At 39.7% G+C, this 15,728-nt stretch overlaps 1 protein-coding gene across 5 annotated transcripts in view; it reads left to right on the top strand.

Moving 5' to 3' along the window:
- The window catches only part of LNX2 (ligand of numb-protein X 2), a 59,739-nt gene that overhangs the window by 30,193 nt on the left and 13,818 nt on the right, over positions 1-15,728 (top strand). For all 5 annotated transcript variants that reach the window (XM_054627737.2, XM_077173840.1, XM_077173841.1 and 2 more), the window contains 3 exons: positions 2,546-3,070; positions 10,788-11,026; positions 12,358-12,557. In XM_054627737.2, coding sequence (XP_054483712.2) covers positions 2,670-3,070; positions 10,788-11,026; positions 12,358-12,557 — 840 coding nt within the window. In that variant the 5' untranslated portion in view covers positions 2,546-2,669. The remainder of the gene's footprint in view (positions 1-2,545; positions 3,071-10,787; positions 11,027-12,357; positions 12,558-15,728) is intronic.

A 15,728-nucleotide genomic window follows, 5' to 3' on the forward strand; every position in this document is an offset into this window, starting at 1 on the left:
TGTCAAACTATCTCATGGGTATATTTACTGTATGGCACTGACTCATGCTCTGTCACAGACTGCCATGTGAGTTACATGGACTTCAAGGGATAGAAATTCTAGAAGCCTTCAAGGAGGTCAATTTGGGATGGTCACACTTAGGATTCCTGACTGGATCTCAATTACAGTAGTGCACAGAATGATGTTGGGTTTTTCTATAGCCTCAGTGATGGTCTTCAACATGCTCATAGTGGGAAGTGGAGGGGCAAGTACCAATATCCACAGTCCTCATGACCAGTGACAGGACTCAAGGAAACAGCATGAAGCGGAGGCAGGGGATGTTTAGGTTGGATATCAGGAAAAGGTTTCTCACCCAGAGGATGGTTGAGCACTACAATGGTATCCTCAGGGAAATGATCACAGCACCAAGGCTTACAGAGTTCAAGAAGGCTTTGGGCAAATGCTCTCAGGCACATGGTGTGACTCTTGGGGTGTCCTGTGCAGGGCCTGGAGTTGAACTTGATGATCCTGATGGATCCCTTCCAACTCAGAATATTTTGTAATTCTGCATATCAGGACTTGGTTCTTTCTTGGGTTTTTGGTTGGTTGGAGAAGGAGGAAGAGTCCTGGTTGTAGTCAGTAGTAGGTACAGGTCTACAGTTTGGGCAGCACACGTACAGTGGTGTTTGCTGCCTGTTCTGTGTGTCACTTTGCTCTGCAGGACCTGTTGGTGTTGCAGGTACCCCCAAGTTCAATACAACTCGTGCTATGTATTCTTCCCCTGCCTTGACTGACAAAATAATTTGGTAAAGTCACAATTCAGTGCTGTGTTTTTCTAGAACATTTATCTGGTTTATTTTGCATTACATAAAGACCAGCCATTAGATGGGCCTCATCCCTTCTGCGTTAATCCAGCAGCACGAATGCAGCGAGAGAGCGCTCTGGTTTGAGCACGAGGGCCCCGTGCGCTGCTCTCCTTATCTGCTCTCCAATCTTTGAGCTCTTACATAATATATTTACGACTGTTTTTTGACTAATCTCTTTTGGGGTCTCATTTTGCATTCTTAGTCTCCAGCAACAAAGAGCTGCTATGCTCTTCCCATGTGAAATCCTTTCCAGAAGGTGCACATTATCTACTACAAGACAGGGCAACGATGAGCATCAATTTCCATGGCAGAATAGAAGCCTGGATTACAAATTACTATTTAATCCTTTTTACGTCAAAGGATATAATAATCCTTGTAAAATGTGCTCTAAGTCTTGTGCTTGGCTGTGTGAGGTTAAGGAGCAAAAATCAAAATGGGGAATCTCGTAAAAAGTAAGACATGAGGAAATGCGTGTGTTCGACATGAACTTTAGAATATGGTTAGAAGTATATTTCAGCAGTCAGAAATACAGATGATGGGCTGATACCTAGACTGCTAGTTTTGATTTTTCTCTATCTTTTCTACTACTTTGCTACAAAACAGTCTCTGTCGTGAGCGTTGCTTGCTGAATTGCACTAAAGAATTTAGGTACAAAGTAAGCATTGTTCTAATTTGATTTTTTTTATCCTCCCACAAGTAAGAACATTTAGCAAAACTAACAAATATGGAGGTGCCTTAAGACTGTGAGAAAATCTGTTTTATTTTCTAAATCATCATGCTATGTGCATCAAGCAGTGTGATTCTGTAAGGGAGAAAAGGGTAAATAAGGTTGGGAGGGATAAGGATTTAGTGTTTGAAATTGCAGACTGATGGCTGCACAACTTCCTGCCCAAGCAGCTATTTTAAGAGGGGCAAAGTTTAATAACATGAAAAGTTTAGAAAATAAATCCTGTGGTGACAGACCTAGAGTCTTTTCTTGCTACACTGAGTGTGTTATAACTTTATTAGGTAAAAAGCAAAACAAGTAAGTTGTTTGAAACCAGTAGTTTCATATGATTAGTTTATTCCATATTTTTATTACTGGCCTCTGTACTAAATCAGATGGGGCATACTGGATAGAATCTGTCCTTCTTACTGTGTAGCAATCTGCAGAGGAAACCTAGAAATAAGGTTTGCAATATTTGCAATATTACTAATGGAATGAACTGGGCTAAGCTGTTTGCTGTTATTTTCAGTGCTGTGTATTTAGAACATTACTAATAACCTAATAATCTGTATAGTCAAAATCCAGAAAACAGAGTAGGACCAGATTAAAAATGTTATCTCATACTAAAGAACACAATTATTTGATCATATAACCATCGTTTCACAATAGGGTATTTTTGTGCCAAATGCTAATTGCACGCTTCTAGTGTAACAATGCATTATGTGGTGTCCTTGCTGTCACAAAATGGTCATCTTGCAGGTGAAGACACTGCACTGCACCAGCTCTTATGAAGCCATAAAATGTTTGTGTTATAAAAGGATTCGTATTTGTAGATTTTTCGTTGTTCTTTTCTTTGACAAACTTACAGAAAACAGGAATATTCCCCTCATCTATCTTGGTGTTGTATTTTGGTAAATCCAGAAGTCTAATGTTTTGAAGAGAACTTCCATATTTCCTGCAAAATGAATAATTTCTATTTCTTTGTTTGTTGCAGAAAATGACTAAAGAGCATATATAAGTAACCCTGGAAGAAGTTGCTGCTCTGTGAGCTTTACATGAGCATCCCCATCCTATGAGAAGGAAGAGGAGAAGGATCCGTCAGCCTTCTTAGCTGTAAAATGGGGACTGCAGGTGACGACATGGCTGCAGTGGAGCAGAATGCCTCTTTGAACCCTCTGTGCTTTGAGTGTGGCCAGCAGCACTGGACAAGGGAGAACCATCTCTACAACTACCAGAACGAAGTGGATGATGACTTGGTCTGCCACATTTGCCTTCAGCCCTTGTTGCAGCCGTTGGACACTCCCTGTGGACACACTTTCTGCTACAAGTGCCTAAGGAACTTTCTGCAGGAGAAGGATTTCTGCCCACTGGATCGAAAAAGACTCCATTTTAAACTCTGCAAGAAATCCAGCATCCTTGTTCATAAACTGTTAGACAAGCTTTCTGTTTTGTGCCCCTTCTCTTCTGTGTGTCAGGAAGTGATGCAGCGATGTGACCTGGCGGCACATCTTAAAAACAGGTGAGCGCTGCAGGTGCTTGTGTTGCATTTTCCCTACATGCTTGTTTGTGGTCAGTTTGTGTAGCAGTAGAGATTGTGGGCAGGAAGAGTGGGAGAGAGTTGGTGGTGGCTTTTAAATTCACAGCAGAAGACCCTAGAAAATGGTCAGTCTGTAGCTGTGCACAGGCAATGCACTGGATTACCCCTTTTTTGTGCATCACACCAGAAAATAGTGAAGACTGCTTGGTGGCAGCCATGGGGACAATGATGTGGATCATTAGAGGTCTGAAGAAAATTATTTCTCAAAAAAATAAAATACTGTGGCGGTTGATTACAGTAGGGGGAAAAAGGCTGAGGGAGTGGGAAAATTAGAAATGTGCAAACTGTCTGCAGTAGGAACAAAGAAGATCGAGTTCAGATTTTAGGGGAAAAAGCTTTATAATGGTCAGGCACCGGCATGGCGTGGTTAGGGAGCAGTTGTCCAGTCCTCATTTTTAGAAGTGTTTATGAAAACGTTAAACAAACTTTCATCAGGAACAGTTACATCAGAATTGATTCTGCTTTGAGGTAGGCAGATGGACATGGTATCTCTCAGGACTTACAGACCTTCTCTGCCTGCCCTCAGTCCAGTCCAGGGACACTGGTGACCACCCAGACAGGTTCATTTGAGAGGTGCATGGACCTGCTCCATGGGCGTGTTTCCAAGTCTTGGTCTTTGTACCTTTGGAGACTCTTGCAGACCATCTTTGCATGGAGAGTGGTGTTGCAGAGGAGATTGGGAGCATGTGTGTGGTGCAGGTGTGCCTGCAGGCAAGTGCTCTGCCAAGAAGGGGAAAAGGACAGAGACCACCTGCCTTGGCAACTATTTGTTCACACTCATATTTCCAGTGTGCCCTCTTCCTTTTTCCACACATCCTGAAGGCTTCTGGGGATTCAGAGGCTGGGAGGACATGCAGAACATGCCGCAGCCCTGTGGACTGTGGTGAGCATGGAGCTGCCTGGCTGTGTTTGGTTGTGGTAGTATGGTGTCCATGTCAGGAAGGTACAGGGGCTAATTAGGAGCCTTTCTCTCTAGGTTTTTATCTTTTTTTTTAAATTCTCCACATAGCTTCCATGTTAGTTTAAGCACTTGCTTGTTTGCTTGTGGCAAGTAGTTTCTGATCTATACGATGACTTGAGGGTGTTGAGGAGGCCTAAATGTTTTATGATTCTGTTTTAATAAAAGGCAAAGTTTAACTGATTCAATTTTAATAAAAGGCAAAATGCTATCAAGACTACTGCTAAGTATCTGATTCATCTTCTGCTTTCCCACTGTCATATCCCTCACCTCTTCAGTCCTTTTTCCTTAGCTGACGTAGTTTTGAGTGATATTATACCTGTTTAGAATGGGGTCATGCAATTTATTTGTACATAGAACACTATGTATGTACTTTCAAAGTATACAAAAAATATCCATTTACTTCATGCACAAGGTTATTATGGAATTCAAGTGAGCTGAGTCACAAGCTTTTTCTGTTTGTCGGCTGGAAAAAGCTTTCAGTTGCAGAAGGCTGCTCATTTTCAATTCCTTCTGTTGTCTTGGTTATCTTGGCTGATACACATTTTGAATATATGGTGATTTACAGTTTTCAATTAAGTTTATTTGCAAACATCTGAACCACCTATAAATTACCATTGCTGGCATAAATGATGGCAGCAACTGCATAGTTTGAATTTAATTCTATATGGATCAGTGAATCCAGTAAACTTCTACTACTGATCATTACATTTAGGAAAGAAATACAAAATTCAGTATTGTTTTAATTGTTGGCTTTGATTAATATAAACCAGTCTCAAAAAGCCTTTACATGAGATGGTTTGTGTTTCTGAAGAAAGCAGTATGGTTGGTTAATTTTCACTGTCTAAAAACCTTCACTCTTGGGTTTTCCAGTGGTTTTTTATTAGCTTCATTTGAGCATAAAAGCTGGAAGAAAATGTCGTTGTATCCACCAGGTGCCTCAGAGTGTAAGGAGAATTACTGTAAGATGCTCCCACAAGGAGATGAGAGGCATCAGACACAAACCTGATTACTTCACAGTCACTAATTGCACTCCAGGATACCTCATTGCACAAAGAAAATATTCTTGATTTCTCAAACTCTTGAGTTTCATTACATTCCCTTGCAAACTTGGTTTTTAAAGTTAAACAGTGCATGTAATAGGATTTAAAGGGAAGAACCATATGAGTCATGTTTTTCAGTCACTTGGTATAGAAAATTTGCTAGTGTTTGGTAGAGTAAGTGTCAGTTTCATTCCTTGGAGTTGTTTAAGGAAAGACTGGATGTGGCACTCAATGCCATGGTCTAGTTGACATGGTGATGTTTTGTCATGGTTTAGACTCCATGGTCTCAAAAGTTTCTTCCAACCTAGTTAATGCTGTGTTTCTGTGATTTCTAAATATCAAAGGTACATTTATGAGAAGAAAATCTGACAAAAAGTTAATGAGATTTTCTGTGTATGATTTTAATTGAGTTAATTCTTTTGGGTTATTCAGAGGTGAAAGAAGTCTATTGTATTATAATGAGAGGGTTGAGTATTGTATTTATTGCTTTTTAGTTGGGCTTTATCTGTTGCCTCCAGTATTTCCCTATGGTAGCTTAAGTTACCAATTTGGATGAAGACATTTTTCCAACTGGGTAACATTGCAGATAATTTTATGTCAAATTAAGTTTGACCTTTATATAGGATTGCATTTTTTTGAAATTGAAGAAACAATTGAGCTATTCACTGGGTGTCGCTCAGCATGCTTAATATATGGATTTAGAGTAACAAAATCCATGGGAAGACAAGTTGTAAATATACAGAGCTTCATCATTCAAAATCGTGGCAATCCCAGTTATTTTGGTGTTTATGACAGTGCTGGTGAGCCCTGTTCTTCCCACCCTCCCCCATGTTAGCTGCAGGCACTGTCCCTGCCTGGCACTTCAGAGCACCAGAAGTGAAGAGAATCTATGGGATTTAACCCTCTTTTGAATAAGTGGATAGGCAACAAATTCATAGTCTTTCACATGCCATATGGACTCTAGCCATTGCTGGAAAGGTAAACAATCTCTCTCTGGTTGTTCTGAAGCCGCTTGACTCCTTGTAAGCTTCTCACATTGTTGGGTGGGAGAGAGAATTATGCAACAAAACCACTCTTATTTTGGCTTAGCCTTCTCTGATTCCCAAACCTAGATAACTCCTGGTGCCTCACTTTCCCCACTTTATTTTTTTTTCCTTTCTTTTTTTTTTTTCCTGTCAAAAGAGAAACTAAGACCCAGACACTTGACTTTCCAAAGCCACACCGGGTTTTACTTCGAATTGCAGCTGTAAATCTTACCAAAATTACTGCTTAAGGTCACTTTGCTGGCAAAGTTTTATGAGCAATAGCAAAGGCACTTGGATTGCTTCTTTGCTTAAATACAGCTCCTGCTTGGGAAATGATTTAGTGCAGCTGGTTTGAGGTTATTTAGTGTGTTTGCTTTTATCAAACCATTAAACTGGGCAGAAGCTGATCGCGTAGGTTACAATGAATTCTTTCTTTTCAGTAGTCAGTGAGCAAATGTGTTTTTCAAGCTCCTACTGTTATTTTGCAGAAATACCCTGTAAACTACATCTTAATTTTGTATGAAAGCTCTTTTTATCAGCAGAGAGGGATTGCTGCTAGTGTTCCAAGAAGTCAGCTTTTAAATGAGAAATCCAGCAGACTTGGCTGTAAAAAAAACAACAAAAACCCACCAAACAAAAAGATCCATTTTTCTTCTCTCTCTGATATGAATTAAGAAAAATTGAAGGTAAAAGCTATACTTTGTCACCATCCAGAACTGAGCAGAAGCTGGTACTGAAGAAGGTAGAGGAAGAAGCTGAATATAAGCAGAAGCTGATTTCACATCGCTAGAATAACTGCCCTTCAGTCTTCCCATTAAGTAATATCACTGTGTTGCTTCAGCTGGGTAGTTGTACTATCACAGAGTAGTTGGAGTTTGAATCTTACTCTTGAGCATCTTGATTCATGAAAGAAATTAAAGAATTTCTAAAAATTCTTAAAACAGTCCTCCCTTTGTTTTTGCTCCTAGGCAAGATGTTCTGGCTTTATAGGTAGGTATGACATACCATTTCTCTAAGTTTGAATTCAGCCCTTATTTATGCAATTTGTTTTATGAGATTGTTTTTATGAGTAAAGGAATCCTATCTTTAAAGTTTGTTTCGATCACGAGATGCTCATCTTTGTCCATAACGTGTTACAAGGTTTAGTCCAAAATGCTCTTTATCCCACATATTTGGTGTTAGTGAAATTGTGCACCTCTGGAGATGTACTGGCACTTAACTGCTGTATGGTTTTGCTGTTTGGGAGTAATACATTCTTACTGCCAACAAAAATCTTATGTTGCAAGTGGAAAGAAAAAATCTCCATATAGATGTGCTTGAGTACCAATACAAGGCTATGCTGTTTGGTAGGTGGCATGACCTAGGAGCTGGCATCCCATGAATTAATGTCTCCACTAGACTGCTACTTTCCTGGCAATGCAGTTGCACTGTACTAGACTGAAATTCACAGTTCAGTAATTAACAATTACTGGTTAATTTGGGGGAAATCTGTGGGGTTTTGCCCTTTTTTGCCTCATAACAGTGCTGCACAAAAGGGATTCCACTGAACTGAGTAGGTGTGCTGTTTAGATTTCTTGGTACTAGCTTTTGAAATGATAATTAAACATCATTGGCCAAAATAAACCTCAAATCTATTTGTATTTTGTGTGATGACTTTCATCAGCTGCCAGGTAATGATGGGAGAATGTGCTGTGTGAGGGAGGGTGGAGGAGGACCTGGCTGTGGTTTAGGAGGCTTTGACAGAAATAGGACACTTCCAGGGATGAGTTTTGTGCTGTCCTGGTTTGACACAGCTTAAAAAAGCCCCAAACTCTTAAGGTGTGCTTTGCCACCTCATGCAGGTCCTTTGGGCTCCTCTGGCCTCGTGAGATGGCTGAGTCAGAGTCAGCAACAGCGCAGTGGTTTGTAGGAGATACCTAAGGAAGTGTCTGGCTCACAGAAGTAGTCCAGTAAGGCTGGACTCTGCTGTCAGGCTCAGAGGGATTGGAGCATGGTTCTGTGACAGTGTTGGTTTTCAGCTGTTCATTTACCTCTTTGCTGAGAAATCACCACTTCTATAGCACAGCAGTTCAGGGACAGCAAGGACACACAGCTTGGGGTGGTTTTGTCCTAAATTCTGGAGAATCACTGTGGGAGAGCATGTCTTTTAGAGCTCCCAGCAGACAAAAGGTTTTCTCTGCAAGAGCATTTACCCTTTGCTGTGTTGATGCAGAAGTGAGTGATGTTGGAGATTGTTCCTTTTTTTTTCCCCTATTGCCAGCATTAAGATTTGAGGGACCATGAGGCTAATCCATCAAGTTAAAGTGTATTAGAAATACTGAGGGAAGTGATAGCATCTTTCCTTTTCTTGATCTCTTGGGACCGTTGTTTTGAGGTTTGCATTGCAAAATGATAAATGATAGAAACTTCTGCCGATTTTCACATGTAATTGTGTGTCTCTGGCCACCAAACAGATATATTGGCTGATCTGTCCCACTATACCAGTGGTTTTCTGTAGTAAATACTATCTGGGCAAAGACAAGAAATAGGGTTGTGTTCCATCATTAAAATAAGAGAAATGTTTTCACAAAGCAAAACCTTTCAAAAAATTTTCATCTTTCGTGCTTACACTTTCTTAACTTTGAAGAAGAAAATGACCAGCAGTTGCTTTGGGAAAAGCCCCAAGGAATTATTTCTGAAATGCATCATGTCATAATATGAACTGTCTCTAATGTATGTTTTTGTGCATATTTCAGAGCATATTTGGGTTACCTTTTTCTACTCTTCTAAACACAGAGAACACAAAGGGGGACATGAGACAAGGGAGGACACATGGAGAACTCCTCTGGGGGAGGCCTTATAGCCTTTAGATACCTTTCAGTATCTAAAAGGGATATGAGAGCTGGAGAGGGATTTTTTTTTTTGTAAGGGCATGTAGTGATAGGTTAAGGGAAATAGCTTTAAACAGAAAATGGGTAGATCTAGGTTAAATAATAGGATAAAATTCTGTACCATAAAGGTGGTGAGGCACTGGAAGAAATTTCCTGAAAAAGCTGTGGATGCCCCATCACTAAAAGTGTTCAAGGCCAGGCAGGATGGGGCCCTGAGCAACCTGGTCTAGTAGAAGGTGTTCCCTGCCCATGGCATGGGGTTTAAACTAGATGATCTCTAAGATCCCTTCCAACCACTACCACTCTATCATTCTATGTATATCACTTAAAAAAATATATTTTTTTCATATATATATATATATATCTAATGTTATGTATGTATAACATGGCTGGGGGTCACAAAAGCTTTATCAAAACTTAAAAACTTAAAAATCCATGCTGAAGCAATCTAACCATATAATTACCAAATTACTTTTACAGAATGTCAGAACAGAATTGTGATTCTCAAAACATTCTTCTTTAATAAGTTAGAATGTCATTAGGCTTCTGCTGTCTTTTACTCTGTTATTTCTTCTCTTGCAAGAATAATTTCTTCTTTTGTTATAACAACCTGCAGAGTTCCCAAATGCTGAATCCTTCTAAGAATGTGGTTCCTTTTTTTCTGACACTGCTACAGTATGAGCATTTTTGGGTGATCAGCAGCTTCAGAAGCAGGAACTTTAAGGATATCAAATACTATAAGACGTGATTTATCAGACACTGGCAAAACTGTCACAGAGGCAGATGTAAGATTGGTCCACGTCTAATTATGTGCACATAAATGCAAGATGATTCAATAAATGAAGGCTTTCCATAATTTTGCAACATTGCAGCCCTTTTTTTGCAATGAACTATTGTAGGCTTTTAAACATAAGCAAAAAAAAAATACTGCATTAACAGTAATGGAAACTTAAAAAACTGTAGTGAAAAGCATCAAATACTGTTGCATAAGGGAAACAAAAATCGCACCTCCTATGTCAGAAGTCAGAAAGAAAAAACAGGAGACAGGATGGAGATGAGAACACCTTCTATTGGCCCAAGAGACAAGTGATGAACAGAGCTGTTACTTTTGCTAAACCTCTCATACAGGCTCCTAGAGAAGCAGAATTTTATTTCGGTATTATAGCACTTAGATTGCAATTTAGGGAAAATTTTCATCTCTTTCCTCCTTTGAATAAGCCCAGGAAAATATGATGCTTACTTCTTTTGGCTTACTAAGGGGAAAGAAGATGGTTTCAGTAGGTCTCCAGTTATGTCTTGGAACAGGGCTTCTCTTATGTAGATTTTTTTGACCATCTTTCCAGCAAGTTATTGTCCAGAAACTAAAATGTACAGAATCCACCTTTTAGTGGAAGTTGTCCTTGTCCATGGCAGAGGGCTTGGAACTAGATGATCTTTAAGGCCCTTTCCAACACAAACCATTTTGTGATAACAAAATAAGGCCACATTCAGAAGGTGTTACAGCACATTGAGTTCATGGCCAAAAAACTACCTAGTAGAAGTTTTGTGAAGAAAGCAGTATTGGGGTTTTGTCCACTAAAACATATTTTGGCATTAAAATTCAGTGTGTTTAATATTTTTTTAATGCTGCATTTAAAGCTATGGCTTTGGAGATGACTGATTTAACCTAATGAAATACTTGGGCATTTTGTGCTACAAACAGGGCTGCAGGCTTGAAGCATGATATCAGTGTTGTCTTTACAGGTGTCCTGGGGCTTCTCATCGGAGACTTGCTCTGGAGAGAAGGAAAACGAGCAAGGTGCAAGCAGAAGCAGAGGGTGAGAGTGGTGTGGGAGGGCCGGAGCAGCCCAGCAGTTTATCTCCAGACGCTGATCAGGGAATAGTGCCAGCTGAGCCAAGCTTTACCTCGCCCGCCCTGCCCGCCTGGACAGACGAGCCCGGCATCGACAATCCGCCTTTTGAGGAGAACACAGCAGCAGACAGTATGTTATCACTTACCTTCTCAAGGCTCTTTTTATCAGATGTGGAAACATTTGTGGTGTCAGAGCTTGTCTCTTACCAACTGTGAATGTGCATCTTCATCTTTGACTCTTTTCTTTTGCAATTTCTGGAGAAATATTAGTGTATTTTGATTATGTGCAAGTTTACAACTGGGATAAAGTCACAGGAAGGAAAGAAATATCTCCGAGTGTGTGCCAGCTACCGTGGTGCTGTATCATCATTTATTGTGTCAGGGTGTAGTAGTTTATTCGTTCTGGCCTCACAAGTGAGATGGAAGGAGTGTAGTTTCTGTAAAATTACAAAAGTTATTTTCTAAGATGAGATTTGTTTTTTCCCCCAACTGGATCAGCAGCCTTCTCCCACACACAGTGCTGTTATGCTCAAGCAAAAAGGCAGCTGAGTTGCTCCTGCATTTGTCTGCACTGAATGAGCAGTAACACCTTTAGCATCTGGGATTTTGTAGAGGAAGTGCTGAGCCTTACCACAGAGAAAGGTGGTCCTGTCCCCTTTCTTCTCCTCTATATTTGCCATCCTTTAGCATTCTCCTTTTTCCTCTTTAGTTGTCTCCATGTTTGCTTCAGAAATGGGCTCCTTCAGTTGACCCAGTAACTCAATAGCAGCTCCTCATGCAATTGCAAGACAAGGAGGTTATTATGGACTAACCCTTAAAATACGTTTTTATTGTCACCCTGCTTTTTTAAGATTTTCTAACCCTTCTGATGTTGACATTCTTGTAACAAACTTTCTCACACACTTTCTGTAAATAACTCACTGTTTTGCATTCTTTTATGGAGGAGGAGAAATTTGATGGGCTGTTGGTTTGTCCAGTGTCATTGGAGAGGTGGCACTGTCACCCTCCAATCCACTGTCACTTTTGGAAAACTATAAATGTTGGAATCAGAAAATAAACTTCCCTTTTTTCTTCACCTGGAGAGCAGCGGTGTGCACTTGTGTTCTTTTGTGCCCTATAGTGACACATTTTTATCATTATCACCAAATGCAAATCCCCAGGTGACCCAATGAAGGACATGAAGTTGATTTTAAAGGATGGGATCCAAAGGGTTGAGAGTATCCTATTCCAATCCAAATGACTCCATTTCGGGAAGCATGGATGCTACTAAGTAACCAGCTGCTTTCTAACAAGCTAGGGGTTTCAACAAGTAGTGGAACTGATCCATTTGCACTGGTTTAGTTTTTTTGTTAAACTGCTGCTTTGTGGCCTGTGTACATTATATTTTGATGATTTGTTTTATTGGAAGTGAATGAAGTAGAAAAGATATTAATTGTCTTTCTTTTTAAAAATAATTGGCAGCAAATCAACAGCCACCTACCTTGCCTGAAGGAGAGATCACTACTATTGAAATTCATCGGTCCAATCCTTATATTGAATTAGGAATTAGCATAGTGGGTGGCAATGAAACACCTTTGATCAACATTGTCATTCAAGAGGTTTATCGAGATGGGATCATTGCCAGAGATGGAAGACTTCTTGCTGGAGACCAAATACTTCAAGTATGGAACCTAATTACATATTCTGTCTGCTTGCTTTCTGTTCACTCCTTGCAGAATTGTTGTTAAAATGAGATGGAAGATTTTCCTTGTCAGACTATGTTGTGTCAATGTTAGCTTTGCAATTATCAGTTGGAAAGCAAATTAATATTCAGAGCAGAGCCTGTTGTTCTAGCACTTTTGGCTGTCATGCTTTATGTTGTTTGTCGGACCAGTCCTTGGAATTATCTTTCCTCTCTGGCATCTGTTGTCAACATTTAAAATACAAGTTTATTTTTCTGTTTTTAAATGTTGTGGGACTTGGTCTTTATTTCAACTTTACTCATGCATTCCAAAGGAGCTCAAGGTTATTTCTGGCTAGCAAGTTAGCGTAACTCGTCCTATGTAAGAAGCAATTTGTGGATTTCATCTAAACTGTTATTTTAATGTTGCCTTCCAAAAGCTGAGGCAGTTGACCAGCATCTTTCAGTATGTATAAAAGACTCAGTGTTAGGCTTTAATGGAAGGATTTAAGCAAGATGCTATAAGCATTTAAAGAAAAAAATGAACAAAATGTAAGTTTGTTTTGATTGTGTATTTTTGTTTTGGTTTTGAGTAATTAACCACAGACAATAGAAAAAAATCAAGTTCTATTAATTTTGAAGTTTTAGTTTTTATATTAGGGGAAGGGGTTGTTTATACGACACTAAAGTAACTGAGTGCTACATAAACAGAACAGTCACCCAGCTTCTATTTTTAATCCTTCCACCTGAAATAAATATATTATCATCAATTCAAAGTTACTTCAGTAGAAATGTTTGCTTTTGATCTGGCAGCCTAAGATCAGCCCAAATGTAATTGTAAGCCTTCATTTCACTGTTTTGAAATCAAGCTGATAGAAGTAGCTTAAATACAGTAGTTACCCTTGGAATAAAATTAGTTTGCACTTCAGAAAATAAAGTCCCTTTTGAGAAATGTGCCTTTTTCCGCTCTTGGAGTGTAAGCATAGTGGCTGGCCAAGAAAACAACCCAAGAGCTTTCCAAGATGTTTCCTTTTCAACAAGTAATTGCAGACACTGATTGAATGCTGCCTCATTTATTTTTATGCTAAGGGCTCTACTTGTTTGACAGAATAGGGAGCTTGAGTTCCAATGAAGCTTTGGAAATTCCTGCTGTTTGGGCAGGTGTCAGTTACAGTTTCCAAAGCCATAAATGGCAGTGAATTGACTGTAAATAGGAATTTACTAGCTGCAGTGAGTCTTCCCCTATCAACAGCCTGGAAGTGGGGCTGTCAGATGCTAAGTGGGTGTCCATGAGAGTCCTTCTCTCATGCCAAGGGAGAGATACAGAGGGTAAAACCTAAATTTTCAGGGGAGATGGAATATCTTTATTTATTTGAATTTGCCTGTGCAGGTGCTGAGTTGTTGTATTAAAATGATCAGGTCCAATCTCTGCCATCTGTAATTAGGTGCACTTAGGTGCAGCTCAGCATGTACACTTTGGTGGGATATTTCTGAAAATGTCTTCCAGGGCTTTTATGAGCTGTAAAGGTCTAAAAGAAAGAGCCAGAAAGGACTGTGAGATGAAACTCAGCATTTTCTTGCCCAGTCAAACAAGAAGTATTACCCTTTTAAGAGCTGTGGGAACAGCATTTAGTAACAGCTACATAAAAGCTTCGTGTTGTCTGCAAGGTGCAGATAGGTGCCTAACAATTTCAAAGTGCTCTACAAATTGTGTCTTTTTTGTGCTGGACTGTGACTGTAATTCATGTGATGCATGTCCTAATGAGAATCTCTTTCCCCAAGAAGTGCCAAGACTGTTTTGTTCTGAAATTTTAAACTGCCTTATAGAAAGAAGAATTACATTTTATTGCATATATTCTTCTGTGCCCTTTGAGTGCTCACATATTTTATGCATTTACTTTAGCTAGCTACAGTTAAAAATAAAAATGGATTTAATTTAAGGGCTCTGATGGATGGGCCCTAGTGGTTTTTGTGGGAGGCAGCTCTAAGTGTTATTTCTCCTAGTTATGCTTCTTTTTTCCCTCTGCCCAAGGTTACAGCCTGTCTGAGGGCAGTAGCAGAGCAGGACACCACCGTGGTTCTGTCTGAGCTCATGGTGCTGCCAGCAGCAGTGGCTTTGTGCTGGATTTTGGGCTGGAGGTGTCTCAGGGCGGGTGCAGTCCTCCTTCACCATCAGAAACTACCACAGCCAAGTGGTTCAGCACAGGCTTCTGGGAGCCCCTCAGCTCGGATGTGTGATGTGAATGTGGCAGCTGCTGTACATAGATTGCTTTGTATATTTTTATAATTTTTATATTACTATTAGATGGTGAGAAGCTGCATGTTTGGTTTTACTTACTCAGGTTGCAGTGGGGACTATTAAAAGGCTTAGGTAAGGCACATCAATCAGTATAGACCGTTTGGTGATAGCTTCTGTCTGGGGCAGGGGTTCCTCCACCAAGGCTAAGGATGAAATTCTAATGGTAACTTTGAATCCTTTCTTACAAAAGAAGACAAACACAGCTTTCATGCTGAATTTTTGTCATACTCCTCTTCTCTACCAAATCTCATTGTACTGTCAGTTCTTATTTTTACAGTGCAAGAAATGACTGAAGCTTACTGATCTCTGTATGAGTGGGCTGTATAACAAACACAGTTCTTAGTTTTAGGTAGAGAAAGTTTAATCTGTTTTTCATTTACAACTGAATTTTGGGTGATACAGGTTATAAGTCTGAAGCTCTGGCCTACTTGAAATCTGTGGAAAATCTAAGTTCATGCTAAGACTTGAGAATTAGTACAACTACTTTTTTTTACTGTGTTAATGAACCAAATTCATTATTCTTGACTTCAGTTTTTTTAAAATGTTTTTTCACATTATGAAAGTACTGCATATTGTAAGACACAAGCTTCCTTCAGAGATTTGGATCCATTCTTTTTATAGCTATTATTTTGCAGTTTTAAGTGATGCTGGGCTTGACATTGAAAGCACATACCATGTTCTTGTCCGGGAAAACAAACAATGTAAAGAAGACAAGTGTAGGAGACGAGGAGAGCAAAAACCATGGCCTGTGATGGCAGAGGGCATTCACTACTGGGGACATGTTGTCACCTTTTTGGGAGAAGGCCTAAAATACTGCTAGGGGAAGCTTAAATAGGGTATTAGGAAAGATCTCTTCACAAAAGGGTTGTTAAG

The sequence above is a fragment of the Agelaius phoeniceus genome, chromosome 2 (genome assembly GCF_051311805.1).
Source record: "Agelaius phoeniceus isolate bAgePho1 chromosome 2, bAgePho1.hap1, whole genome shotgun sequence".
In the NCBI taxonomy this organism is placed as follows: Eukaryota; Metazoa; Chordata; class Aves; order Passeriformes; family Icteridae; genus Agelaius; species Agelaius phoeniceus.